The sequence below is a fragment of the Camelus ferus genome, chromosome 2 (genome assembly GCF_009834535.1).
Source record: "Camelus ferus isolate YT-003-E chromosome 2, BCGSAC_Cfer_1.0, whole genome shotgun sequence".
NCBI lineage: Eukaryota > Metazoa > Chordata > Mammalia > Artiodactyla > Camelidae > Camelus > Camelus ferus.
This window is the reverse complement of record NC_045697.1, coordinates 4,492,839-4,519,754: the sequence shown is the minus strand read 5'-3', so window position 1 is coordinate 4,519,754 and position 26,916 is coordinate 4,492,839. Positions and strand designations below refer to the sequence as shown.

Below are 26,916 nucleotides of genomic sequence, written 5' to 3'. Positions count from 1 at the left end.
CCGCCAGGTGCGCAGGTGAGAAGGGATGCCAGGTCTGCCCTGCTCTCCCTGCACGCATCGCCCTCACCAGCCAGGGAAACTTCATCCAGCCTGTCCTGACTCAGCCCAGCTTCCCTTCCTCTTGGGTGCCCGACTGCAGTGAAGGGACCCCTTCTGACTTGGTTCCCAAGCCCTGATTGCAGGAATCCTTCTCGATTCCTCTTGTCACATCCTGGGGGCCGCCTGAAGACCTTTTTCTCAATAGTTCTCAGATGCGCTCTTCCTCCCCAGAGCGGCACCCCCGTCCCGGTTAGACTCCCTGCTGTACGCCTCCTTCCCTCGGCCTCCTGGCCACTCAGTCCCCGAAGGCATACTCTCCCCAGAATGCAGATCGCTTTCTATTACTGATTGGAGGGTTTCAGGGTTAGAGGTCAGCTGTTGCAGCCACTTGATTTTATGGAGGAGGAAACAGAAGGCCAGGGAGGACCAGTGCCTGGCCCTAGATGCCACAGTTCCCAAGTGACAGAGGAGGGACTAGAAACCCAGGCCTGGTGATGCAGTCCAAGGCTCTCTCCACACCACACGCTGCTTCTGAGACAGGCTGGGACCTGGGACCTGGGACCCGGGGCTGCAGTGCTCACACCATGGAAGGAGCAACAAAACACAAATAAACTACAAAGGACTTAAAATAACCACGTGCCTGCGCAGTTAGGGCAAATCATGAACAAGACACAAAAAGACCAAAACCCAGCTGCCATTTCTGAGGTGTCAGGAGCAAAAGCAGGTCCTGCACAGCGATCCTTGCGCACAGGACCACCAAGGGGGTGGGCAGACCACCTCAGCCACCCCGCTGCCCTGACCCGTGGACCCGCCCCAACCTTCACCGCATTTAAGGGACCAGCTCGCCCCCTACTCAGGGAGCCAGCACGGGCCCCTGTTACTTGTTCTCGCTCCCTGGTGCTGCAGCATGAGCCCCAGTAAAGCCTTGCCTGGTTCATCATCTGGCCTCTTATCAATTTCTATCGATTAAGGAAGCCAAGAACCCCAGGCGGTAACACTTCCACACTTTGTGGTCCTTCCTTGCTCCATCACCTCTCATCTCTACTTAGAAAACTTGAATTGGTCTTCAAAGGCCTGGGAACCATCTCTTCTGGGAAGCCTTCTCTGACATCCCCAGGTCGGGTAAAACGGATCCCTGGACCCTGCTATAGGCTCACAGCCCCGGGGGTGAGTTGCCAGTGCTGTTTATCAGGGACCCGCACGTGCCAAGCCCTGCGCACAAACAGGCTGTGAGTCCAGCGTCTCATCCCTGCAGCCCGGCGAGGCGGATTTGGGAACCCACATCTAGAAATGAGGAAGTTAAGATCCAGGGTGTCGCTCCCCAACTCCCATGGCCAGTAAGGGGCACAGAGAAGACGGGAGCCCCGTCCAGGCATCTCCAAAACCCCCGGGCCAAGTGCCTCCTGTCTCATCGGCGTGTCCCTCCCAGTGTTCCCATGCCGCATCGTGGCTGGTGGCTGTGAGCACAGGTCCCCACCGGCTTGCGGACTAGACCCGCAAGGCAGGGACCCGCTCTTCACGACTGAACCCTTAATTCTGGCATAGTGTCCGGGATAGCAGGGGCTCCAAAAATATGTATCAAGTGAATGACTGAATGAATGGATAATAATTACACAGAACAGCAAGTAAGACAAAGCAAAATTTAGAAATGCATGCAAATCAATACGAAATATGCACAGAGCCTCCCCCGGAAGTGAATTCTCTGAACTCTGCCCAACCCCCTCCCCCCCGGGGTGTCACATCCTTTACCTTCTCCTTCTCCAGGTCTAGCATCTTCTGGGTCAGGGCTGCCTCCGTCCCCTCTATCTGCTTCAGCCACTGGAAGACAGCGGGGACAGAGGGCGCAGCTTGTGAGCAGCAGTGCCCGTGGGGCCAAGCGTGCAGGGGCCCTCCTCCAGGAGCCTCCTGGCCCGGGGAGGGTCCCGCCGCATCCCAGGGTGGTCCTTGAAATGGAATTTCATAGTCTGGACAGATGTTTTGGTTCTGACAGATGTTTGCACGGGGATCATGGGTACACACGCATGTGTATGTACACCCAGGTGAATCTGTATGTACGGAGGCTGCGGGTGTGTGTGGTGGGGATGCCTGATTCAGTGTGTAGGGGACATGAGTGTGGAAGGTAGGTTTGTGCCTCTGGGGTCCCCACAGCCGGGCAGGCGAGCCTCCCTGCTTCGATTCTGCCCAGCACTGTGCTGGTGGCTTCATGCCTGGGACCTCATCTGGTCGCCCTCACCACCACCCCCCGGAGGAGGCAGCATCACCCCATTTTGTAGGTGAAGAACGACAGCGGAGTTAAGTCACTTGCCCAAGGTCACACAGGTGGGAAGTGGGGATTCCAGACCCAGCCCACAAGACTGCACCCCTGCAGCCCCCTGGGGGTGTCTGAGCAGCCCAGTGCACTCTGGGGCACATGCATGAGGGGAGGTCCGGCCATGCAGTGGGTGATGATGGCCTGAGAGCCCCCAGGCATGCTGAGTCCAGGGCAGGAGGGTACTGATTGCATGTGCGTGGGCCCCTGCCGGGGGCGGGTCTGGCTGCCTGTTCTCAGGTTTGGGCAGGAGGCAGGCAGCTGTTTCTCAGGGTGTGGGCACGTAGGTGTCTTTACGAGGGGCCCACCTGAGACATGTGCCTGGGTTACGCCCTGTGGGGAATGTTTTAGGGGTGTCCGGGGATATCAGGTTCAACAACATACATAAATGTGCACGTTCAAACTTCTCGTTGCTAAAGACAACAGACGACCTGACTTCCCTGCTGTGGGGCCTCCCTGCCACCAGCCTTCCTGATGCCCCAGCCCCCTCGCCTGCCACGTGCTCACCCCCTTCCTCTTCCTGTGTCTCCCTCTTCCCCCACCACCCGGGACTCTCGGCCCTTGGCTCTCGGAGCCCCTGTCCTTGGCCTTCCCCTCTCCTCCACACTCCCCTAGGGGGCCCACCCTCCCCTATGCTCCCTCCCTCTCTGAACTGTCTCTGAAATGACCTCTGCAGCCCAGATCTCCCCCCGACACCCTGATGCCACAAGAGCCCTGAGCGAGGGCTCACTGGCTTCCCTCTGTTGGGAAGAAGCCCATCTCAACTTGACCATGACTCCTCCCCCTTCACTTCCCAAATGTGGATTCTATCTCCTCCCATTTTCAAAAACCCACCCTCCGCACTCCATGGCCATCACCTAGCGCAGGCCCCCTCTCAGTCTCCAGGCTCACATCTGACCCCCACATCCCTCCTTGCCCACCAGCCCGTGTGTTCTCTTAAAAACACACATCTAACTGTGGAAACTCCCTGTTCCTGCATAAAGCCCCCGAGGAGACCTCATCATTCCTGACCACAGCTGGGCCACCAGCTAAGCCTTCTTTCACCTCAGGGCCTTCGCACGTGCTGCTCTCTCTGCTCGGAACATCACCACCTCTCCCATCCCCAGCCTTAGCCCCAGGCCTTTACTAAGCTAACAGCTACTTAGCCTTTGGGCCTGAGTTAGCTGTCCCCTCCTCCTGGAAGCCCACACTGCTTCCTGAGTCCATGGGGTCAGGTGACCTCCATGGATCCCCATGTCTACTTGTTCCTGTCGCAGAACTCACCTGACAGATGCTATTGTCTGTTTCTTTCATCCCACTATGTGGGACGTGTTCTGTTAAATGTCCTCACCCAGCATAGGGAGGGCCTGGCATGAAGTGAGCGCCTACTAGACCTTTGCTGAAGGAGAGAGGATGTGGAGGTCTGTGGGGTGTGTGCTGACTCCACAGAGGGAACAAGTACCTGATAAAGCTACGACCGTAGAGGCTCCCACTAAGGGCGTGGCCCTCAAGAGCGGCCAGAGCCAGTCACCAAAGCAGCGTGTCCTTGGACATCGCTGGGAGGGCGTGCAGGGTCTTAGAAATAGCAAGCGTATTTTTTGACAAGAAATGAAGACATTTTCATTTTTACTGCCCTAGTGCAAGCAGTCATAAAGTGAATAAAATAAAACAAAAAAAATCCAGTTTTGAATCATCATAAGTGGCTCTTAGAACCAGTGTCTTTTGTAGAACACGGTGTCCAGTTTTTCCTTATTATTTAAAAAAAAAGATTTGCTATGCATATCACGCATGTAAAGGAAAAACGCGACAAGTCCTCGTCAGCTAGCGGGAGAGTGAAATGAGGGTGGAAACTGCGGGGCCTCCGGGCATGTGAGGTCACGGACTCTGCATCAGAGTCCAGCCAGACTTACAGGCCTCACTCCAGGGTGAGAATCTGAATACTCACGGCTGGGCCACCCTTCAGGAGGGAGGGAGGTGGGGACAGTGCTCCTGCCTCCCTGCAAGCCCTCAGGGGAGAAGTGAGTCAGCCCTTGGGGCAGGGGGAGGAGGACATCCATGGGAAGCGCAGCCGTGGGACCCCTGGCCTGGCCGCACCAGCCCCAGGTACAGGGCCCTGATCCCAGAGCTGGGGGCGGGGGCACATCTCTCCCCTGAGACCCAAGTCTCCTTTAGAGAAGGGTCCCAAGGCCTTGATTCCAGGCCAGCCATCAGAAAGCTTGCCCTGTGCCTAAGCCACGTTCTCTAATCTGTTGATACCAGTGAGAGCGGGGAGTTTTAAAAACTCCCATCTTTCTGATTGATCTTGAACTCGAGGGAGAAGAGGCCTGGCTTGCAATCCCCCGTAAACCCTCCGATGTCCTGTTTTCAAGCCTCTCCCGACAGCTTGTGCGCCGTGTGCTCTCTGAGCTTGGACATCACTAACCAGACACGGGTCTAGCGGGCGCTGAGACCAGACAGCGTGTTTGCCCGAACCTTCCAGACAGAACAGGGCTTCCCGGGTGGTGATGGGAGGAAGGCAAGATGCCACTGGCAGCAAGATCATCCAGGAACAAAACACCACGTGACCCGCTCACTAGTCTGAGTCACATTCATTCACAGGCTACGAAAGGGGCTTTGTGCTTCCGAACAGAAAGCTGAAGCTGACCTCAGTTTGGTCCGACGCCAGTGTGGACAGCAACTTTTAAATGAGGTCTCCTTGGGGGAGGGGGCTGACTGAGGACGTTGCTGAGAGCTTTTCTTCAGCACTCATCATTCTAAGGTGACCAACGAGGCCCTGTTTGCCTGGGGCTGTCCCCTTTTCGGCAATGAAATCCCCACATCCTGGGAAACCCCTGTGTCCCGGGCAACCTGGACAGTTAGACACTCTCACGGTCCCCTCACTGCTCCCAGTGGGTCCTGCTGACCCAGTTTTCTTTTTGGGGTGCATTCTTAGCACCCAGCTCTCTCCAGGAGGGAGATACAGCACCTCCCAAACACTGGACCTCCGTTCACAGACACGTGGCAGAGCTAGTGTCCCTGAGAAAATGAGCAAACACTGGTCTAAGTCCAGTCCCCACGGAGTGGACTGGGCCCCTCTCACCTGGCACAGAGTCAGGGCCTCTAAATGCCATCACCCTTGCAGGATGTTGGGGGTGGCTGGCAGGCGAGGGTGGCTGGCACGACTCGCAGCGTTTAGGGCACAGAGCGTGGTGCCAGGCAAAGCAGCTTGGCGGGGCTCTGCGGTCAGCGGCAGATGGGCGGCAGCTGGCAGGAGCTGGTGTAGGTGGGCGAGGGGGGAGACAGGGCCAAAGCAGGTAGCAGCCATGCGCCAGGCAGGCCCCGTGTCCTCAGTGTACAAGGGAGATGTGCCTCTAATCTTGCACGATGGTTGAGAAGGGGAGCCCTGGGGTGGGGCCCAAGGCTGTGGGTCTGGGTCACTTGCTGTTTGCTGGGTGGCAGACGAGCGAATTGGGAAGGCACAGGGTGGGAGAACTTGGTGCCTGGCGGGGCTGGGAACTCCCTACAGTCTGCCGCCCTCCAGGAGGCTCTGGGGGTTGGAGAGAGGGAGACCCCAGCGCCCCGCCCCAAGTCACTGGTGGTGCCTGCTCTGCTCACCACCCACGAGCACTGATCAGACACCTCTGGGAGTCCCGCCTGCCCCAGGTGCTTAGCAGCAGTTCTCAGTTCCACTTAAAAATGTCATTTCCTGGGGTCCCGATTCTAGCCCGCAGGGCTCACAGCTCTCCATTTCGGGGCGCAGGGACTTCGAGGGGGTCTAGACTGGGAGGGGCTTCTGGAGGATAAGGAGGGAACCCTGGGTCCAACATGGCCACATCCTCCGGGGTGGACCGGGCACTGGGCTCTCAGAGGCTCATTCTCAGTGAATGTCGGAGTGAACGCTGAATAAACTGAAAGCCTTTGCTGGACACGCTACGTGACACCCCATCCCCACCGGGAGGCTACAGGCACATTCGGCTCTGTCAGTGAGAGGGATGTTTACAGGACGCACACCACATGCCTAACACCTGCAGTCACCAGCGTCTGAGGAGCTGCCAGCCAGCCAGGTGTGACATCATCATCCCCGCCCCCCGCCCCCCAACGCTGTTCACCTGAGGACGCAGACTCAGCCAGGTGACAGTGCTGTGGGAGTCGCCACGACCACCTGTGTGACCTCAGCAAGGCTTCGCTGTAAGTCTGTTACCAACATTTAATGCCTTGTACGTGACTGGGGAGGACGGACAGGTGCCTGGGGAAGAATACTTACATTCTAAATGTCCTTCCAAAGATTCTGGAAGGAACCCTGATTAAGATTGTTATGACCTCACCATTATAAAAATAACATTTTAAAGTTTAACTCTTGTGCTTTAAAAGAGAAAGATCTGTATTAAAAAGTTGTGTATGTCTAAAATATCCTAAATTAATGTCAAAGGCAAACCAGGAATGTATTTTTAATAAATACAGCAAAAGTTACTATCTTTAGGATGTAAGGCACGCAGGGAAGTCAGTGAGAAAAACCATAGTCATAAGAAATACGTATTAAATAAGTGAATAGATGACTGCATGGCTGAATTAATGCATGAATGAATAACAAACAAACTCGATGGAAAACGGTCCAAAGAAATGTAATTACAACTCACAAGGAAGAAGAAAATGGATGATACACACAAAAACTTCATCACTAGTGCTCAGATAAATGAAAACATGATGTCACATAATCTTTGCCTATCACATCGGCAGAGTTCTCAGTGGTGATAAGCCACGTTGAACGAGAAGCCAGCAGCGGTAACACTCAGGTAGCGGGGACGTTGGCACCACTTTTCTGGAAACCATTTGACAGCATCAAAGCTCTGAAAAACTCTTACCCGTCGGCCCAGTGGTTCCACGCCTAGAATCTATCCTGTGGAAGTGCCTTAAAATGTGGGGAGTAACTGACGGGTAAAGATGTTCATCACTGCACGATGCTGAGTAGGAAAACTGATGTTGGAAATGCCCTCAGTATCTGACAGCGGAAGAATCATTAACTGAGGGTAGAGCTGTGGGTGGAAGGTGCAGGGCCACCGAATCCCGTGCTGGGAGCTTACTAAGCAGGATTCAAAACTCAAGTCAAGTATGATTTCAACTAAGTTTTGAAAAAGGGTGTGGGAAAAAAGCCGGAAGGAAATACACCAACTGTCACAGAAGGGTTTCCTCGGGGGGCTGGGTGGGGGTGGTTTATTTCCTTCTGTGGTCTCTGTTTTCTACCATCAGCGGGAGTGACTTTCGATCAGAAAACGAAAAGGCGTGCACGTGCGCATGCAGACGCAGACGGACCAGAAGGCATGCTTCCAGGACAGCGAGACACCAATGTACAGTTTCTTGTATGGTGCCGGGAAGCTTGGACAAGGTGTACGGACAGAAATGCCGCCGGGCTCTACCTTTTCACACAGGGCAAGCACAGTTCCAGCCTGGATTATTGCAACCTGCTCTTCATTTCTCAAATTCTAAAACACAAAAATGGGCAAGGGCGTTTGACAGGGATCCCACATCACGTGCAGACAGTCAGCCCTACACGCCTCGGAGAGCTGCTCTCCGGACGGCCTCCCCGGGGTCAGCCCCACTCACTGGTGGGCCGGCTGTGACACGTCTGAGGACCCGCCCTCGCCCTCTGGTTGGGGACGTCTCACACGGTGGCGCGGAGCCTTTTAGAAACAGGGCCTCCCTCAAGTCAATCTTTTAAGAAGGCAAAAGTGTCCCTTTCTGATTTCAGAAACCTCGAGTGACCCCGTGGCTCTCTGGGGATCCATCTTTGCGCGCTTCCCCCGTCATCACTCACAGGCTATCCGGATGCCCTAAGTTCAGAATCCCACTTCTGCCGAACGTGGACCCAGCCACCCAACCCAGGAACATGGCCATACAAAAGCCTTACATTGTACTTAGTAGATCTCTTAAATTAGGAAGAAATTAAAACAAAACGAAACAAAAGCCACACAGAGTACACCCGGCTCAAAACAAGGACACGAAACCAGAAACCGATCGCTCATAGTTACCCCATTATCGCCAAGGATATCTAATTTCTTCATAAGTTCAGAAATATTCACATCCTGGAAAAGATGGCCAACGTTCATGTTGTGTGAGCTACAAAGACCATCCACACCAACCTCTAGGGCCATGGTCCTCACTCCTGGATAAAACACCTCTCCCTTTCTTGTCTCTTAGGACCTAAGGCTGGGCCGAGTGTTACTCTTAGTTCCTTCCCGGAGGGCAGGGCGGGCAGGCTGGTAACTGATACATATGGACTGAGTTTTATCCAGCACAAACACGGCTTTCTGGAAAGGCTCATGGAATCCCATGGGTCAGAAGGGCCTCTCTGTGCCCACGGGCCTAGGAGGACCCCAGGGACACAGCAAAGACTCAGCTGTTAGAACCACCACAGCTCCCGCCTCCAGAACACTCACCGCGCTTCGGGCACTGTACTGAGTGCTTCACATTCATGATCTAAGTTAGTGGTGTGGGTGTTGCCACTTAGAACGCCCAGACAAAGAGACTGAGGCTCAGAGTGGCTACGGGCCAGAGCTCAGAAGTGGCCGGGCTGGGGTGTGCACTCAAGGCTGAACAGGGGTACAAGCAGAGTGACATCTGGTGACCCACTAGAGTAATGAACTCTGACTTTCAAAATACGGTGGGGACGGGGGCATCTCGGTAAAAATCAATCCTGTCCCTGGCACCAGGACACCATCCCCTTCACAGCTGAGCCTGGCCCTGGAGGGGGCCCTTGGCCGTGGTGTAGCGGGGGCACCCCCCAAGCACGCTACCTTCACTCCTTCCTGGTGACAGAACAGCTGGAGGGCGCTGCTGTTGTTCTCGGGGAAGGTGCTGATTTGGAGGTTAAATGCTGGCGACCTCCGCTCTCTCTCCTGGGGAAAAGATTTGGTTTAAAAACAGAACTTTATTGGGTTATTTACCACTTGCCATTTTCCCATGTTACTCAGCAAAACCCAATGAATTCCGGTGGGCAAAGGTGTTGCAAGAAAGCGCACATTCAGACTACCGTCTCCTCGTCGTGATGGAGACGCTGTGGCCTGTCTGCACTGCAGCGCATCTCCTGTGGAAACGGGGTTACTTCTTAACCTAATCAGCTGAGAAGCGATGTTAGCAGAGTGTCTGAGTTGACCTGCTGCAGATCGAAGCCCAGGAAGTCGCACAATCATCGTTAAATACGCAGTAAGAGCAAGGGCGTGGAATTCCAATAGACATCGTTAACCTCATTTAATCCTCATGCAACCCCACGAGGCAGCCGTTACTGCTTCTGTTTTGTAGACAGAGACCAACCGAGGTCCCACACGAGTGAGCGGCAGGGCCAGGACCCAGACCCTGGCTTCCCATTTTTTTCCATATAATCATCTGATTTGGTTCACAATTTTTTTTTGGAACCCCACTAATACACCAGTGATCATTCTATCTCTGCCCTAGACTCATAGTCAGATCTCAGTTACTAAGGAAGGAAAACAATCATTTTCCCAGAAACGGTACTTATTAATCAAATAAGAGATACACTTTTTGAAAGGACCAGTCACTTACAGAAATAAAGTATAGCAGCAGAACAGTGCTCTGGTCTCCAAGGTGCTTCCTACACAGAGTTGCCTTTAAACCCTGAGCCATGAACAGGTTGGCCAGCAGAGGAGACCTTTCCAAATCATACTCTGAAATCAAACTGCTTTTATTTTCACAAAATTACGGTAAGTTAAGTAAGCGTGCGTTGGACCGCAGCCTGAAGACTCTGGCAGCTGAACCCATTGGCTTCCTTAGCCATTCAACTAAGATATGTAACCCAGATGGGCACTAGTTCAGATGGCAGGTCCTAAGCAGACGCTCTGGGACAAGGCTAAAGGGGAGAGGAAGGGCGGAGCCATCCATTCAATTAATTCCCATGGAGCCCCAGTCTGGCTAACCAGTTTAGAGAGAAAACCTTATCTCCCTTATTAGACAAGAACAACAGAATTCATCCCGGTTCTGTACAACAGATGCCTTTCCTACATGAAATACTTACATGGAGGGGAACAAAAGAAAGCTCTTATTTTTTTATGAACGAAAGTCAGAAAACTGGTTTCAAATGGCTCCAAAGGATGATGGAGACAAAGAACATTCTAGTGAATGGACCAATGCTTATGGAATTCTGACGAGAAAAATGTGCTGCAGCAAAGAGCTGTGGGAGATTTTCTAACAGCCGCGGACGTGTTAACCACGACCTCCCGTAGCCGCCACTTCTGCTGAGTGAACCAAGGACTCAGGTCACGTTCAGGCAAGACGTGGGTCTGAGACATTCGGGCCAACACAACAAAGGACAAGATGGGAAGTTCCAGTGCAAACAGAATTTCAACTGAAGCCGGGAGAAGAAAACAGAATCAGAGAAGCACCAACGCTGGCCAAGGAGCTCGCTTTTACTGACGGCTCTGTACATGCAAAGGCTTCAGCGGAGGGAGAGCAGGACCAAGTCACCACAGCTGCTTAGAGAACCGGCCACAGACTCAGTGCTGTTTAACCTGTCAATGATGTTTTAAATGGAAACAAACAAAAACAAAAAAAAAAAGGATTGTGAAGGCAATACAGTAACACACCCGAGGCAAGATTTTGGCTGGAAGCAATGAAAGCGTCAATACCCTCACTCCGGATCCGACTCGGTAATGGGAAAGGCACTGCAGGTTCTGGAACACGATTTCTACCCGTGAACAATGGTCAACCTCCCTTCTCGCTAAAGAGTAGTTCTGAGTTGCGGTTTGAGTTACCAACAGTAATTGTTTTAGTCCAACGCTGCTGCGGTGCCCGGCTCTGCATTCACTGGATCAAAGGGTTGGAGCAACGTTACAAGCTTAACTGCCTATGCAAGTTATCTCCTTTCCCCCTGCTCACTTACCTGTGTTTACCTTGGCAAATAGAAAAAGGGCCAAACTAGCAGTAAACACGTTATAGAGTCAGCTGCGGGCCAGGTCAGACCCCGCTCTTTCAAAAGGTGAGATTCATGCATGCAGGGTCACTTAAAAAGGTGTGCTATTAATTGCAACAGTGCTTCTGTCCAAGTTTGCAGAATGCATACCAGGTGACTATGCATGCAGGAAAGAAGTAGTTATGGAAATGAAACACAAATAAAAAAGGCAAAATATTGCAAAAACAAATTATTTTATTAAGTGCAAAACAAGCCGTAGGCAATAAATATATTAGCTCTGGTACATGTCCAAAGACTTCGGTGAGCATTCTCTCCAGAACATATTAAGGCAGTGAAATTATTCTGAACATACAGATTTGAAAAAAAAAAAAAGAAAAGAAAAGAAAGAAAGTGTCACACATCCCCTTACACATGCTTGAAAACATCTGGGACTTTACATGAATTTCAGTTTGGGCTCAAAGAGAATGTCTGCTCCGTTTGAGAGTTTACAACAGATAGAGTCTCTTACTTCGAGTTCTAGCACTCGGAATTCTAACAGCTCGTTCTGATCCTTTGCATCTTGCATTTCGTTCTTCAGCTGGTTCTCTTCCATTTCCAGCCTGTAAATCTAGAGCAGAAATACCTGCAGGTTAACAGAGGGGAGAACCACTCCCTCACCAGGGGCCATGAGAACACGCCCCTCCATCACGGACCCCCTGAGCGCTGGCCTGAGGGAACAGGGACCACGACCAGAGGGAGGGCAGGGAGGGGAGGCTCCGCAGCGGCTGTGCAGGGCAGGCACGGCCGCCCTTTCTGCTGCAGAGGCTGGGGAGGGCGCAGACGGAGGCCTGCCGGCTCTCCCCTGCGGCCCCCAGCCTGGCCCAGCGGGGGGCCCCTTCAGATGTTTACTGAGCACACAAATGGTGTGGAAACTGAGGCACAGAGCGATCGAGTCCCTTCCTTGAGGTCAGTCGTGGGGGAAGTCAGAGCGACCTCCAGCCCATCCGAGCTCCTCTGGCCCAGACCCGCAGAATCAGCCCAGCCAGAGTCCAGCCAGCTGCACTAGGAAGGCGTACGTGCCTTGTGCTCCCCAGAGGGCTCCGGTGAGGGTGGTCGCAGATGTCCCGAAAGCACAGGTCTGGGAAGGGGGGTTGCCTGGATCCCGAACCCACTGGGAGACCCTGGGCCAGTTACCTAACTGCTTAGTGCCTCAGGCTTGTCCAAGGAGGACCAGGGCAGCAAGGACTAAGACTGCATGGAAACCAGGGCCTTGGTGGGTCATGGGCACCATTGCTCCCTCCTCCCTATCACTACTGGGGTGGCACTGCCCCCCAGGGGGATATTTGGAAACAGTGAGAGACTTTTCCGTGCCTTCCAGAATGTAGTGAGCAGGACCAAGGATGGAAATCTCTCCGGATGCACCAGGCCGACTCGCAGGACAGTGACCAGTCCTGTCCCAATGCCCATGGAAAGATGGGACGGTGAAAGGCCACACAGTGGGTCAGTGCAGAGCTGGGACAGGACCGAGGCCCCCTCCCAAGGGGTGAGGCCAGGCTCGTCCAGCTGGCATGTCCTAGGATGCTTAGAAGCTGAGGCCTAACCCAGGTCCGATCCCACCAGTGTGGGAGGTGCAGGAAAAGCAAAGCTATCCGGACGGAAAGGAGGTTGCTGAGGCTCAGGCGTGAAGGATGGGGACTGACTATAAATGGGCCCGAGGGCTCTTTCTGGGAGGCTGAGAATGTTCCCAAAATTGCACTGTGGTGATGGTTGCACAACTCAGTAAATGTACCAAAAAAACCCCAAACCAAAAACAAACCCAAAACCAAACAAACAAAAACCCACTAACTGTTCACCAATAAGAAAAAAATAAAGCTAAGGTCTTGTCCCAAAGCATCAGATCTACTCCCCAAGCTGACTCCTTGGAAAGTCCCATGACCAGAAAGTTCCATGACGGAGAGGGAGGGACAGGCTCAGCTCCGCACTGCGCCATGCCTCCAGTCCATGAACTGGACCACAACCAACCGAGGTGGGGCCTGTCCTCTCACCTCCACCGGGAGGGGGAGGGGACCTGGAACCCAAGGCCACGGCAGAGGCAGCCTGGGGGCCTGTATCAGGAAGACAGGCGGCCCCCACGACGTCTGCAGGGGCCCCAGGGGGATGGTGGCCCCTACCAGGTTTGCAGGGGCCCCAGAAGGACAGGACGGGCAGGCCCCAGCGTGTCTGCAGGGCGGCCTAAACCAGCTCTGCGGGCCCTGCCCCAGAGGACAGGACCAGGACCAGGCCGGAGACCCCTGGAGTCAGTCCCTGATTCAACCTGAGGAAGATGTCCCTCCTCTGAGGGCTGGCTAGGCCCCTGGGGCCACCAGGAAGGGCGCGGGTGAGACCCATGTGGCCAGAGTGGGCCTCTGAGGTCCCTGGGGGCTGTGGGTGCCAAGATTCTCTGGGAGGGGGTCCAGGTGTTTATGCGACATACCTTTTCCAGCAAGTCTTGGTTTGTTCTGATGAGCAGCTGCTTCTCCTCAACCCATTTGGAATCCTAAGGGAAAGCACTAAACATGTTCACGCTCACTGATGCAAACAGACGGCTCAGTAACAAAGTGAGCGTCTGTGGGACAGACCGCTCAACATGAAACTTTGTAGGAAAAAGCGTGAGGAAAGGACAGCGGTTAGAAGGACCTCACCGTCCCATAAACCCTTAAACCCTTAAACATGAAAGAGAGAAACGGCAGGCTTGTGAAGCACCCTCCTCCACGGCTCCCACTCCCCAGAGGCACGGGGGCTCCTCAGCACTGCGGACCGAACACCAGCTGCAGTGGGACCGAGGTGGCACCGCGCACCCTCCCCTGGCTGTTCGCGCAACCCGGGGGCCAGCGTCCAGGCCACGCCCGAGGGTCTGCCCACACCCCAACCTGTGTCCTTACAGGGACGCACTCCTGCTCACCCTTCTCCGTCTGGCTCTGGTGCCCGAACCACATCTCTCTGCCTGGCTGAGTCCTGCCTGGAAAGTTCCACGAGTGCAAGGTGCTAAGTCTATCTTCACACTGGCATCCCCAGCGCCCACACGGTGCCCGGCACACAGCCGGGGGCAGCAGACACGGGGGACGGATGAATGGATAAATGAGGGAACTTTCTTCCTTCTTCTCTCCTCGCCAACACTGACCACCCTGCGTCATCCCTGGGTTGGCCCCACGGGCTGAGTCCCTGGGAAGACAGAGCTGTGTTCCATTCATCCTTTTTCCTGTGGCAAGTGGTTTGCAACATCTCCCATCTCTGTGCCCCTTTGCAACATGACCCTGCAGCTCCTCCCAAGGAGACACGACGTCTCTTCCTGCAACCGCGAGGCTGGGCTCGGCTGTGATGTGCTTGGGTGACTGGGGTGTTAGCAAGGGGACGGCAGCAGAGGTGTGGTGTGTACTTGTGCTTTGGGGCTTGCCTTTCCTTCTGTTCACCCCCAGGCCCCCAGAAAAAGAAGCCAGCGCAGCTTCCTTGAGGAGGAGAGGACCATGAGGAGAGATCTGGCCAAGACCTGGCACCAGTGCTCAGAAAGGAGAGTGAGGCCACTGGGGGCCACCGAGCTGCAGTCACTCTACTGACACTTGCAGCCTTCAGAACGACCCCAGATGAGAGCAGCTGAAGAACTACCAGCTGAACCCAACCCAAACCGCTGATCCATAGAACTGCAAGCAGATAGTTTGTTGTTGTGAACAACTAAGCCTGAGGGGGTTTGGTGGGCGGTGACAGTAACTCATATGTCGTTTTGCACACCGAGCACCAAGCCTGGCGCAGGGCAAGCGCTCTGGGAAGTGCTCGCTGAAGGAATGGCTTTGTTTTGTCCTTTGGCAGGAGCTGAGGGGAGCCCAGGCCCACAAACAGGGCTCAGCACCCTCAGATGGGAGGTTAACTTAACTGTAGACCACGAGCCCAGCCTGGAAGAGGGAGGCTGAGGTCAACGGCGGGTTAGAACAGGAGTCTGAAAACAGCCTCATCTGTCAGCCGGACTCCATCCCAGCTGCTGCTGAACCTCCCTGAGCCCTCTTCCCCAGTATGTTAAGTACTATTGCTGGCTCCATTTTAAAGACAAGGAAACTGAGGCACAAAAGATCGTGGAAATTGCCTGAGGTTGTGCAGCAGGTCAGTGGCAGGGCAGCATCTGAGCAGGGGGGCCAGCTGCAGAGCATGGGCTCTTCCCTGCTCTCCTGCCTCCGTGGAAAATTCTGGACCAGGGTTATGTGACCACCAGTTCCTGAGGGCTGGTCACTCACCTGCCCCCTGTTGATTCTGGCTACTAGCCAGCAGCCTCAATTTGAACCCTGGTCACGACCCAAGCCCTCATGCCACTGACTGGACACCAGTCAGAGTCAGGCTAAGCCATCCGTTCTGCAGCTCCTCCCGGGTCCCCGTTAACCCACCTGAAACCTCTCACAACGCCTTCCCTTAACACTCGCCTCCTGCTCCCTGTGCTCCACCACAGGGCCTCTGGTTGCCCGCGCACGACCCCCTCAGATCACCTCCTGCCCGGGGGCTGGGGCAGTGGTGCCACCAGACACTCCAACTGCCCACACACTCCTTGGCACCTTTGCGGTAGGCAGGGCCATGCGACTGTTTAGGCCAAAGAAAAGTGCTGAGGCAGAGAGCGGCTTCTCCTGTCCCCTGCCGAGGAGGACGCACTGTGGACAGACCGGTACAAGATGGCGCTGCCTCCAGTGCTGGACCCTGAGTGACCACATGGAGCGGAGCCCCTCCGCCTACAGGAGGACAGGCAGCACACTGAGCAGGACCTGAACCTCGTGGTAAGGCACTGAGAAGTCCTGGGGGTCTCTCCACAGGGAGCCACTGACGTGGAGAGCGTGGCCCGCCCGCACCGACCCTTGGGTTGGCGTGGCTCTGACATGCTAGCCTCTGAGAGGCTGGCCCCCCTGGAGCCCTCAGGACTCCCCACCCCCAGAGATGGGTCTGCGCCCAGGCTTTGCCTCTCTCACGTGGCCCACTGTCAATGAACTCAGAAAACTCAAATTCAGAGAATTCACGCATGGAGGTAATTCCAAGCTAAGATGCTCAGGGGCCCAGGTCTCCCTGTGACAGCCACAGCACGGAGCCCGGAGGCCGCCTCTGCGCTCGCTCAGGGCGGCTGCAGGGACTTGTCCAGCCCCACGCCTGCATCCTCGTTGGCAACAGCAGCTTTTCTGCCAGATTCAACTCAGAATAGGCCGTGGTGGCCACCTGCCTCCTGGAACTGTCTCCTATCCTTGTGCATGTGGTAAACAAAGAAAAAGCCAAGTTAGGCTCTCATAACACGGTTGATTTTTTAAAAACTTGTTAAAGAGGCATGTTAGCTGGGACATTCTCGCCTGGGCTCTGCCAGTGTTTTTTTCCCTCCTGTCTCCAGAGTAAACCATGCGGACCCACAGGACATGCCCCAGCGGCACTGCCAAGGGGATAGGAAGGCAAGGAGCCGCAGGGCGCGTGACCGTTTCTGCTCACCTGTCCCTTCTCAACCAGTAACTTCTCCAGATCCTCGATCTTGGCCTGACACCTCAGCAGATCGGCCTGGAGCTGTTCCCGAGTCTGGAATAAAAAGATCAGGAGGTGAAGCAGGTCGCCTATGATGGAGACGGAGTGGGGGACAGGACTGTACTGCCTCCGTATCTGAGGAATGGGTCCCTCTTAGGTGCACACGTTCAACCTGGCCTGCCTGCTTACAGGTAGGGGCCTCTGTCACCTACATGTGCGACATGGTTAAGGACTGCAAGGCCTTGAGAGGCCATCAGTGTTATTCCCCCTTGATTTTAGAGATGAGGCCACTGAAGCTTCGTCACCGGGGTGAGTGAGCCAGACCTGCCAGGTGCAGCCCAGCTTCCTGGCCAAGTTCAGCAGCTGCATCACTGACACCAGCAACACCCTTGCTCAGCGCCTCTCGTGGGCCCTCATCACCTACAGCCAGGGCTGGAAGCCAAAGTACCCCAAGGGCCAAGCGGGTGTTGTACATAAGGGAAGCTGACTGGGTGTGGGACAACAGGGAGGGGTGGGGACTGTGGCAGACTGGAGGCGTGTGTCCTATCTCAGCGGGACGGCCACTCAGCCGTTGTAGCCAAAGGCAACTATGTGGAACAGGAAGCCTGGTGCTTATAGATGTTCTGAGAAGCCAGGAATCTGGGTTTTTTTTTTTTTTTTATAAGAAAAGATATTTATGTTGTTTGTTTTTATTTTCCAATTTAAAAAAAAAATAGAGGTATCGGGGATTGAACCCAAGACTTTGTGCATGCCAAGCACGTGCTCTACCACAGAGCTGTACCCTCCCCTACCCCTACCCCCAGCCCCAGGAATCTCGATTTCTATGTGAAATCTCTTGACTTTAAAATGTGGCAAGTAGATAACATTTTCAATAAAAACCACAGGCTTCAGCTCAAACCAAGTTCAAGCAGTGCACCTTGTCCGATGTCCAGGGTACGGGCTGGACTCTGCTGTAGCACAAGGCCCGCCCCACCCCAGCCGCATCCGCCACCTCCTGCCCTGTGGGGCTGTTGTGGGGGTGAAACACTGGCCTGAGGGGTGCGCTCCCAGGAGTTCCCCTCGCCTTCAGAAGGAAGGGCCAGCAGGCCCGGTCTATGCGACTCCTGAAGGCGGGGTAACGGCCAGTGAGTGGACGCTACCGGAAGGCAGAGCTCGGCCCAGCACGAGGGCTAGCGAGGCTCAGACCTGGGTGACTGCAGGGACCGGCGTGCCTGGTGGGCTGGGAGCACCCCCACGGTCCCTGCCAGGGCTCCCCAGGGGTATTCTCGGGCGTTTCCCAGCCAGGAGGGAGAGGAGTTAAAGTCTAATTTCTTCACTGGGTCTTTAATTCTGAAATCATTCTTGCAAATGGACGGCCCACACGGCACGTGTCAGAGCAGCAGTGTATCTTCTGCAACTTCTGCTGTCACGCCGAGGATGGGAAGATAGTTTCCGTGGGGTCTGCCCAATGCTGGAACATCTCCCGGGCGGGAGACTGTGGTGCGTCCCCCAGCCCCCTACAGAATCCCGATGCTGGAAAGGCCACGTGCCACCTGCCACCCGGCCCCTTCGCCGCCCGCCCCACCCACCACACCTACCCGGGCCTCCCGCTCGGCATCCAGCGTCCCCCCGACCTGCTCCTGAAGCAGGGCATAGGCTCGCTGCAGGGCCTGGTACTCCCTGGTCAGCTGGCAGAATCCTCAGGTCAGCCTCCTCCCGGGTTGTCGTCTTAACGTCATGGAAAAGAAAAACACGATGAAGCACGTGACTTGATGTGAATTCCAGTGCCCGAGTCCAGCGAGACAAAAGCAAACATCCGGATCTCACAGCTGCTGCTGCCAATTATGTAACCAACCGGTCACGGCGGGGACCTAACTAGATCTCTGGAGTGGAGGGCTCGGGAGAAGACGCTGTCTTTGCAGTCAGCGCCCTTCCTAGGAGCTCCGTGGGCCCTGGGAACCGCTCGACTCGTGGGCCAGGGAGCAAGGGCAAGCCAGCCCGACCACAGCACCGTGAACACCTCCTTGTGACGGCACCCCTGCCACCGCCCCAGCCAGCTCCGAAGGACACCACCACCCAAAGCGCATCACTGTGAAGAGCTGGCATCGACATCATGCCCTTCATCGGGGTCCCCGAGGTAAATGCACACGCAGACCCTGACAGAGGATGACGGCGAATGCGGTGTTTGGTGCTGAAAGACGCCTGTTACCTATTATTGGTGAGAAAAGCAAACCCAAAAGCATTTGTCTGACATGATCACGTTTGAGGTGGGTTTCCGGAGTGCTTCCGCTGGCGGGGGCGGGGCAGGGGAGTAAAGCCACTCTCACTCCTCTGTGACTCTAGTTCCTGGAGGGCTGTGGTCATGAACCCGGATGTGTGGAGCTGGTGGGTCAGGAAAGCAGCAGGTGCTGAGCGGGGTGAGAGGCTCCAGGTGGGCTGTGCTCTGCTCTTCGCCCTCCTCAGTGCTGCCTGGACCCGTTCCTGCAATGATGCGCCCTCTGTATGCACGTGGGTGACGAGGTGTGTGTGTGTGCACAGGCGTGTGTGAGCTCAGGGGAACGAATACAGGTGACGGGGTGTGTGTGTGTGCACAGGCGTGTGTGAGCTCAGGGGAACAAATACAGGTGACGGGGTGTGTGTGTGTGCACAGGCGTGTGTGAGCTCAGGGGAACAAATATAGGTGACGGGGTGTGTGTGTGTGCACAGGCGTGTGTGAGCTCAGGGGAACAAGGGACAGATGCCACGTGGCAGTTTTAATGACAAAGGGGAAGCAACACCGCAGCGGCTGCAGGTCTCCTCTATGAGATCCGTGCTGGGCAAGGGAAGGGTAGCGCCCCTGTTACCATTCTTAGATCCCACTGGAAGTGGGGCTCGCCCTCCCTGGACACGGTGGGCTGTGATTACACGGTCCTGCAGGTTTAAGTCTCGCAGTGAGGGAGTGACGCCTGCAGCTGCCAGAGGCCAGAAGCTAGAGGCTGCCTGCCAGCATCCCCAGGGTGAGGTCCGCTTACGTCATCCAAGTCCTCCTCGGGCGTGGCCGGAGCCCTGTCTGTTCTGTCTGTGTTGCAGGACGTTTCTGACAGTGTTTCCGAGTCCACAGACTCCTCATCAAATCCAAAAAATGTCTCCACAACATGCTTCTGTAAAAGGCAATTCGCAGGACATGAAGAAGGGACTCAGAAACTGCCCAGACCCCTCGCCCCCTCGTCCCAGGGCAGAAGGGGCTACGATGAGCATCTGGGCCACCAGGCGTCCCAGGAGGCGGGTGGTGGGGTCTGTGATCGCTTAGTGGGAAGGAGGCGGCCAAAGGCGGTCGGAGGATGGAGGGTTGCCAGAGTGTGCTGGCCCGACCCTAGCTCCAGGCTCAGGAACTGATGACCTGTCGCAAGTCAGTCAGCCCCTCTGAGCATCCGCTTCCTTCTCCATCAGACAGACACAGAACCCCCACCCATCTGCAAGCACAAAGTGAGGTCACCGAGTGCCGGGCCTGGCGCAGTAACACAGTGAGTGGTATCCTTGCTGTTCGGAGTAGAGAGGACGGGACCCCATGAGATTCTGGACACCAGACACAGGGAAAGGGGAAAGGGGCAGGGTGTCTACAGGTGGAACCCGGGGCTCTGACTGGCTGGGCAAGCAAGGGGCGTCCTCACCAGACGCGCCTCAAGAGGCAAAAGTTTAACTTTTTATTATAGAAAACTTGGAACATTTACAAAAATCAGAAGGAATAGTCCAGTGGATCCGCATATACTCACAGAGATCATTTCAATGCTTTGTCTGCTGGCCTCCCTGTTACTCTCCCCAGGACTTCTCCCACCCCAAATGTCACAGGAGACGGGGCTTCACTCACTCATTCATTCAGCAAACACCGACTGAGCGCCTTCCACGGGTCAGATGCTGGGTGGGGTCTGGGAGCTGTGACTAAATCAAAACCAGGCCTGGTCCCTGCCACAAAGAGCTTCTGTCCCCTGGGGCTGCAGACATCGACCCCAATCACCAGATCAACATCCTGTGTCCTAGGAACACAGGCTTTTCCCCCAAAATAGCCCCTGAGAAAGATCTGTATTTGTTTTTACAATCAGTGAATACACTTCACCATGAAGAAAGAAGGTAACGAAATCCAGAGCCAAGCCCCAGGCTCCCACCGGTTGGTCCAAACCGGCTTCTCCCAGAGCCCCTCTCACCCCTGCTGAGAATTTGAATTGGTCCCTCTTGTTACAGAACTGAAACGAAGTCTACTTAACAAGTCCTGTCCATGCCCTGATTTTATATACTTGTACCTATCAATAAACATCGTGAAACTAGAAAAAAATACATTTTTGTTTATTTAATATGGGTGGGAATGCACCGCCCTGGAACTCCTGACTCAGCTGCCTCCTCCACAGCTCCATGGCGGGGCGAGGCTAGTGGTCGCCGACTTAACCCCCAAACCTGCTGCTCCCATCATCTAACATGTGTTGCTTCCAGCAGCTCCATCCTTTTCAGTTGCTCAGGCCCAAAACTGAGCCCCCCCGTGCTCCTCATTCTCTCAGGCCTCTCTGGGAGAAATCCTGTTGGCTCCAGCTTCAACCCAGAATCCAACCCCTCGTGAACCAGCGCCGCCACTCTGGTCCAAGCCACCATCATCTCTCACTGAAATTTAAAAAACTGCCTCCTACTGTCCTTCCCCCTCCTGCCCTTGTCCTGTAACCTGGCGGTCAGAGCGACGATTTTCAAACAACAGTCATGTCGTGCTGGTCCTTTGCTCAAAACCCAGCGGCTCTGCACCGCACTGGGGTAAACGCCAGCATCTGAGATGCTCTTCCCGGAACACACACGACTTCCCCCAAGTCTTCTCACAAGTGCAGCCCGATCCAGAAAGGTGTCCCTGACCATCTTGTCAAAACCCCACTAAACCACCCCCACCCACCGCTCTGTCCTCCTCCCTTCATCTTTCTCCACAGCACTCGTCACCAGTTCTGCTTGCATGTTTGTTATGTGTCTCCCTCCTCCAGAGTGTAAGCCCCAGGAGGTCAGGGATTTTGCTCCATGAGGGCAAGGATTTAGGCTCTTGTGTTCCCCACAGTGGCCCAGGGTCCGACACACTCAGGAAATATCGCTTGTTAAATGAGCGTCTCTGCTAATGAACTCAGTGCCAAGCGAACTTGCTGACGCACAGACAGTTTTAAGTCTGCAAGTGACACCCTTTCCCCACATTCCTGCAGCAGTGTCAGCCAGGCTGCCACCTGGCTGGGCACCCAGGGAGTCCGCCAGGTAGGAATGTAAGGCCCTACTGGGTGCCATCAAAGTCAAAGGCATTTCCTTCTGAGTGGAGGCTGGAGACACTTATATACTCAAATCCCTCCTCCAGAGGAGAAGCTCCGCTGAGTTCAGGTGTCAACAGCAGTCCAGACGACCCCTCTCTGGGGAGCCGGGGCCAAGACCTCAGATGGCGGACGCATCTCCCACGCTCAGCGCCTCTGCCCACACGCATTCACCCCGGCCCCAGGCTCCTTGTTTCTCTGGGCAGCCAGTCAGCTGACCTTACTTCTTGTAAACACTGCTAATTGTGAGGCCTCTGGGGACAGGTCTGTTTGCTACTGCGGAGTGCCAGAGAGCGGCTGCCGGGATGCCCTTCACGGCCCACCAGTGAGCCCCAGGGAACATCAAGACACAGGCTCCACATGACCAGGACGGGATGCCGAGCAGTGGTCACCCACTAGCAGGCATCGTGGGCCATTCTTGGGGACGATGACTCAGTTCCAGTACCTAGGATGACTTTTGAAACTTTGAGGGACTGCTAGCTAAGTACTCAATTATTGAGCCCTAATACAGGGCTGCTGGCTCCATCCTCAACCCTTCCAGTGCTTCCATCCTGGTCCAAGCCACCATCATCTTTCAATGAAATTTAAAAAACCAGCCCCCACTGCCCTTCCCCCTCTTGCCCTTGTTCCATAACCTGGCGGTCAGGGTGATGATTTTGAAACAAGAGTCATGTCGTGTTGGTCCTCTGTCAAAACCCAACGCATTTAAAGTGGAGCTGCACCTTTGTAAACAGCCAATCCCCAGACCCAAGTGGAGCCCCCTGAAGTATGATGCGGTCTCAGAGCCCAAGAGCCCAAGGAAGCAGCTGCAGTGAGGGAGGAGCAAGCAGCTCTGGGCGGGAGCAGACACCAAAGGGCATTCAAGTTGTAACCCTACAGCCACAAAGGAGATGAATCCACAGATATCCATACAGCACGCCCCGTTTCCAGGGCAGCAGTGAGTGGACGGCGACCCTGCCTGCCCCTTGCACAGCATGTGGGCTGGATGAGTTTTTTGTTTGCCTGTTTGCTTGTCTGCTTTTAGAGGGGGTTTTATCGTGTAAAGAGGCTGGCAGTACAGAGCAAAGCCTGTGCCGCATTGTAAGACACACGGGTTGGGTGGGTCCTCGAGGGTTGCTGTCTTTAAGTGTTCTGCGCCGGAAGCCAAAATGTACCCTATCTATTTATGACCTTACTCATAAAAAACAAGATAAAAAAGACATTTCAAGGTTGCAAGTGAAAACCTGGTGGCTGTCTTCTTTGGAGACAAAGCAATACTGCCTTATACTGTATTTTCATAGACATGAAATAACACACTGGTCTCCACGGAATGAGAGGATCCCCCGGAAATACTGGTTCTCAAATGCTTGGCTCCTAATGGGCTTTTAAAAATGCCAAGCATGAAAGAAGCTGTCGCATTTTCAGAGCCTCCACCATTCAAAACCTCCTGGGGAATTTCCTAAGGAGAGGAAATTCACGAGCACAAACGTCCATCTTTGCTCATTCCAGGAGTGTCTTCTACACATGGGCGCACCCCTCCAGGCTTCCATTTTCCTTACCACTGAAGTCTTGCCTTGCTGACACCTTTTTACAAACGCATCCAAATACTTAAAGTGCGATTTCAGCAAAAATGACTGAAAAGTAAACATTTCTTTGCCATTAACATGTTGGGTAGATAGAGGTGTTCGTTCTTAGCAGATCACATGGGATGGAGAGGAAACGGGGCGGGGGAAGCATCCCACAGAAACCCTCAGCTGACTCCAGGCTCTCTCAGCTGCCCCTTTCTTCACCCGGGTCCTTCCCAGCAATCGCTGTCACAGGAAGGGGCATCCAAGTCACGTAACCACGACCGTCCCCATAGCCAGCCGCTTACCTTCATGCTTATAGGTCATCTCTTGGCAGCCGGAAAAGTACAGGCACACCAGGGTGCAGAGACAGAGGAAAAAGGAGAAGTACAGCACGAAGAGGATGTACTCCATGGTGGGGAGGGCTCTTGGTGCCCGCTAGCCCGTGCGTGTCCAGGGAGCCAAAAGCCACATCCTCGGCATCAATCCCCAAGCCCCCCTGGAGTTCCAGGGGCAAGCACCAAGCCCCTCCCAGGGGTTTTCCTCTCCCTCGTGCAGCCCGCTCTCTTCCTGCCGATTCTCTGCCGCTGAGTTCTGAGAACAGGGACACTCCAGAAGGTGTGCCCGTATTAAAAGGCAAGCCAGCTCTGGGGCAGATCTGTGGGTTGAGAGGAGCCGGTTTCCAGGGGCCGGGCCTGGGCTCATCAGTCACAGAGGACAGCCTCTGCACTGGCGTATTCTCTGGGGGCCTTCCTCCCAGAACGCAGGCTCCCCGAGCCGCCCCGTTGTCAGGGCCATTCCACGGGCCTGGTCCCTGGACGGTCGCAAGGCCCCCTGGGAGCAGCACTAGCAACCGCGTGGTGATGGAAGCTTTCTTCAGGACCAGAGCCCAAAGCAGGGAGGCACCTCCCGCTTCGTGTGCTTAGGAAATTTCTCTGGTGATCCCTGCCCACCTGTGTGCATGCTGGGCCAGCTAGCCTCACTGGTTCTCAGCAATCCTTCCGTAAGCATTTGTTTTACCCTTACACATTCTGAAACAAACCATTATTCAACAGGAAAACGGCAGCTGGAATGGTATCCAGTCCCCCAACCATCTGGCACCTACGAGGGCACTGAGAAGCTTTTCTAGGCATGAAATCAAAAGTAAAACCCCTCATAGTGGAGAGAAAAAAAGGGTAAGTTTTACCATAAAAAAGTAAAACTGTATTTTTAAAGGTAGTAAAGCAACACTAAAAGGCAAAGAAGAATTCACAAAAGAATAAACATATACAGCCAAGTACATACGTATTTCAACTCAATACTTGAGACTCCGCTCCTTCCAAAGTAGCCATGATATGTAACTGTGTCCCACTATGCAAGTTAGTGCTAAGCCTTTAAGTCATGTTTCCCAATGAGGTGTCGCCCAGGCAGAGTTGGGACTGGTTCAGGGATGGGCCTGTGACCAGGGTGAGTCAAGAAGCACCAGCCCTGGGACTTTTGCTGGAACCACTGAGAAAGAGAGATGCTCTCCAGCCACAGAGGTTGCTAGGCAGGTGTAATGCCAGTCGGAAGCTGCTAAGGCTGTTAGGGCCACTGCAGTAGGAGAGCCTGCTTGAGAAAGAGGCCAGCCCAGAGGAAAGCACAGTTGAAAGATGAAGATAGACCGGTTCCTGGCAATACTGTGTGAGCATCTAGATCCCGCCATGCCTGAAACCTGCCCCCCTAGACATCTCAGTTGCATAAATTCTTTTCTTCGCTTAAATGACTTTGAGTTTTCGACATTAGCAAGAGAAGAAATCTTGGCTAATGGGGGAGAGAAAGAGATAATCCTAGAAATCAAGCCATAAAGCCATCAAGCCATCAAACTATTGAGTTCTGGGACGAGACTAAAGGCTGATTTCTCTGTGAGCTGCTCTGTACCTGGACCCTCAAGAAAAACCAAAGGCAGCCTTTGCCTGGCATGTGCAAACCACAAGACACGTCCAGCAGGGTTGCTTCCTGGACGTACTTAGACCCACTGTTGCCTGAAGTTCCTTAGAAACGGAGGCACCCCTCTCACCTGTCATTTGACACTCGGCTGTGCCCATTAGAAGCCCCACAGATGATGGTGAGAAGGATCCTGGCCTTCACCACCCAGCCCACTGTGGACACCAGCTGCTGCAGGCCCCAGGCAGGAGGTGAGCAGGGCTGGATCCCCTTGAGGGCCTGGCCAGGGAGCCCCAAAATCATCCCCCAAGAAATAGGGAGCCACTGGAAGATTCCTAGGAAGAAGGTGGCACGGTCTGACTTGTGCCTTAAAAAGATCATTCTCACAGCTCTGGAGGGGAAGGGAAGATGCTGGCAGCAGGGGAGCAGCCAGGGAGCTGCGGCAATGATCCCTGGACAGCAGATGGGGGCTCAGAGGAAGGTGGTGGAGACAGATGAGGAAGCAGAGGCCTAGCAGGGTGCGCCTGGAATCAGGGAGCCTGTGCCTTAATCCCCTCCCCCCTGGGTCTGGGGTCCCCTCCTAACACCAGGCAGGAGGCCAGGAGCTACAGGCCTGCCTTCCAGCCAGCCCCCCACCCCAAGACTGAGGCTCCCCCCAATGCTCACTCTGGGTGTTGGGGTTTCCTGTCTCACTTAAACACAGTGCCTAGAACCACCATCACTTTCTGTCTATTTCTAAGTCTTTGGGTGCGGCCTGGATGTCCCCGTGGTCCTTGCTATGCCAAATGAGATGCCCTGGGCAGGCTCTGTAGCCAGGTCACGCCCCAGCTCTGCTCTCTCTCCTGCCCCCAGGGCCCAGCAACCTGCATCACTGCCCCAGGTTGGGACAGTGTAGACTGTGTGCTACTCAGCTGCCCGAGTGTGGCCCTGCATCTTTGAAATTGGCCCCATATTCTATCTCCAGAACCCAAATCTCTCGAGTCCTTTACCAGAGGGTCCCACAAACCCAGCAGGCGGCACTCAGAGCAGCGACTGGGGCCTCATGAGCTTCTGATGCGGAGCTCAGCTGCCCACCTGGCCAGGTTGTGGAGGAAGGAACAGGTGACAGGTGACTGCCCAGCCTGAAAGGAACAAGCTCATGACACTTCCAGGAAATGAAACACGCAGCCGAAGTCCTCCACTGCACGCGGCCACGCAGAGCCCCGCAGACCGGCAGGGCTGAGATGATGAACAGCTCACCTCACCAGTGTGACTGAGCCCCACCGTGTGGGGTGAGCGCTGTGCTAGGAGCTGCAGGTACCCGAACAAATGAGGCAGGATCTGGCCCTTCCCATGCTTGAAGGCTGACAATAGAGCCCTGGGGAGGGGCTGTCTAAGAACAAAGTCAAGTGGAAACAATCAGAAAGAAAAAACGAATCCTTTGGCTACTGAAATACGGGAAAGGTGTGCACATGATGAAAACCCCTCGGCACC

At 54.8% G+C, this 26,916-nt stretch overlaps 1 protein-coding gene across 1 annotated transcript in view; it reads right to left on the bottom strand.

Annotated features, from left to right (window-relative positions):
* The window catches only part of JAKMIP1 (janus kinase and microtubule interacting protein 1), a 113,266-nt gene that overhangs the window by 10,966 nt on the left and 75,384 nt on the right, over positions 1-26,916 (bottom strand). The window contains 10 exon segments of the mRNA XM_032493730.1: positions 1,789-1,857; positions 7,720-7,785; positions 8,332-8,385; positions 9,097-9,198; positions 11,734-11,832; positions 13,678-13,740; positions 16,686-16,769; positions 18,293-18,391; positions 18,393-18,422; positions 19,706-19,834. Coding sequence (XP_032349621.1) covers positions 1,789-1,857; positions 7,720-7,785; positions 8,332-8,385; positions 9,097-9,198; positions 11,734-11,832; positions 13,678-13,740; positions 16,686-16,769; positions 18,293-18,391; positions 18,393-18,422; positions 19,706-19,834 — 795 coding nt within the window.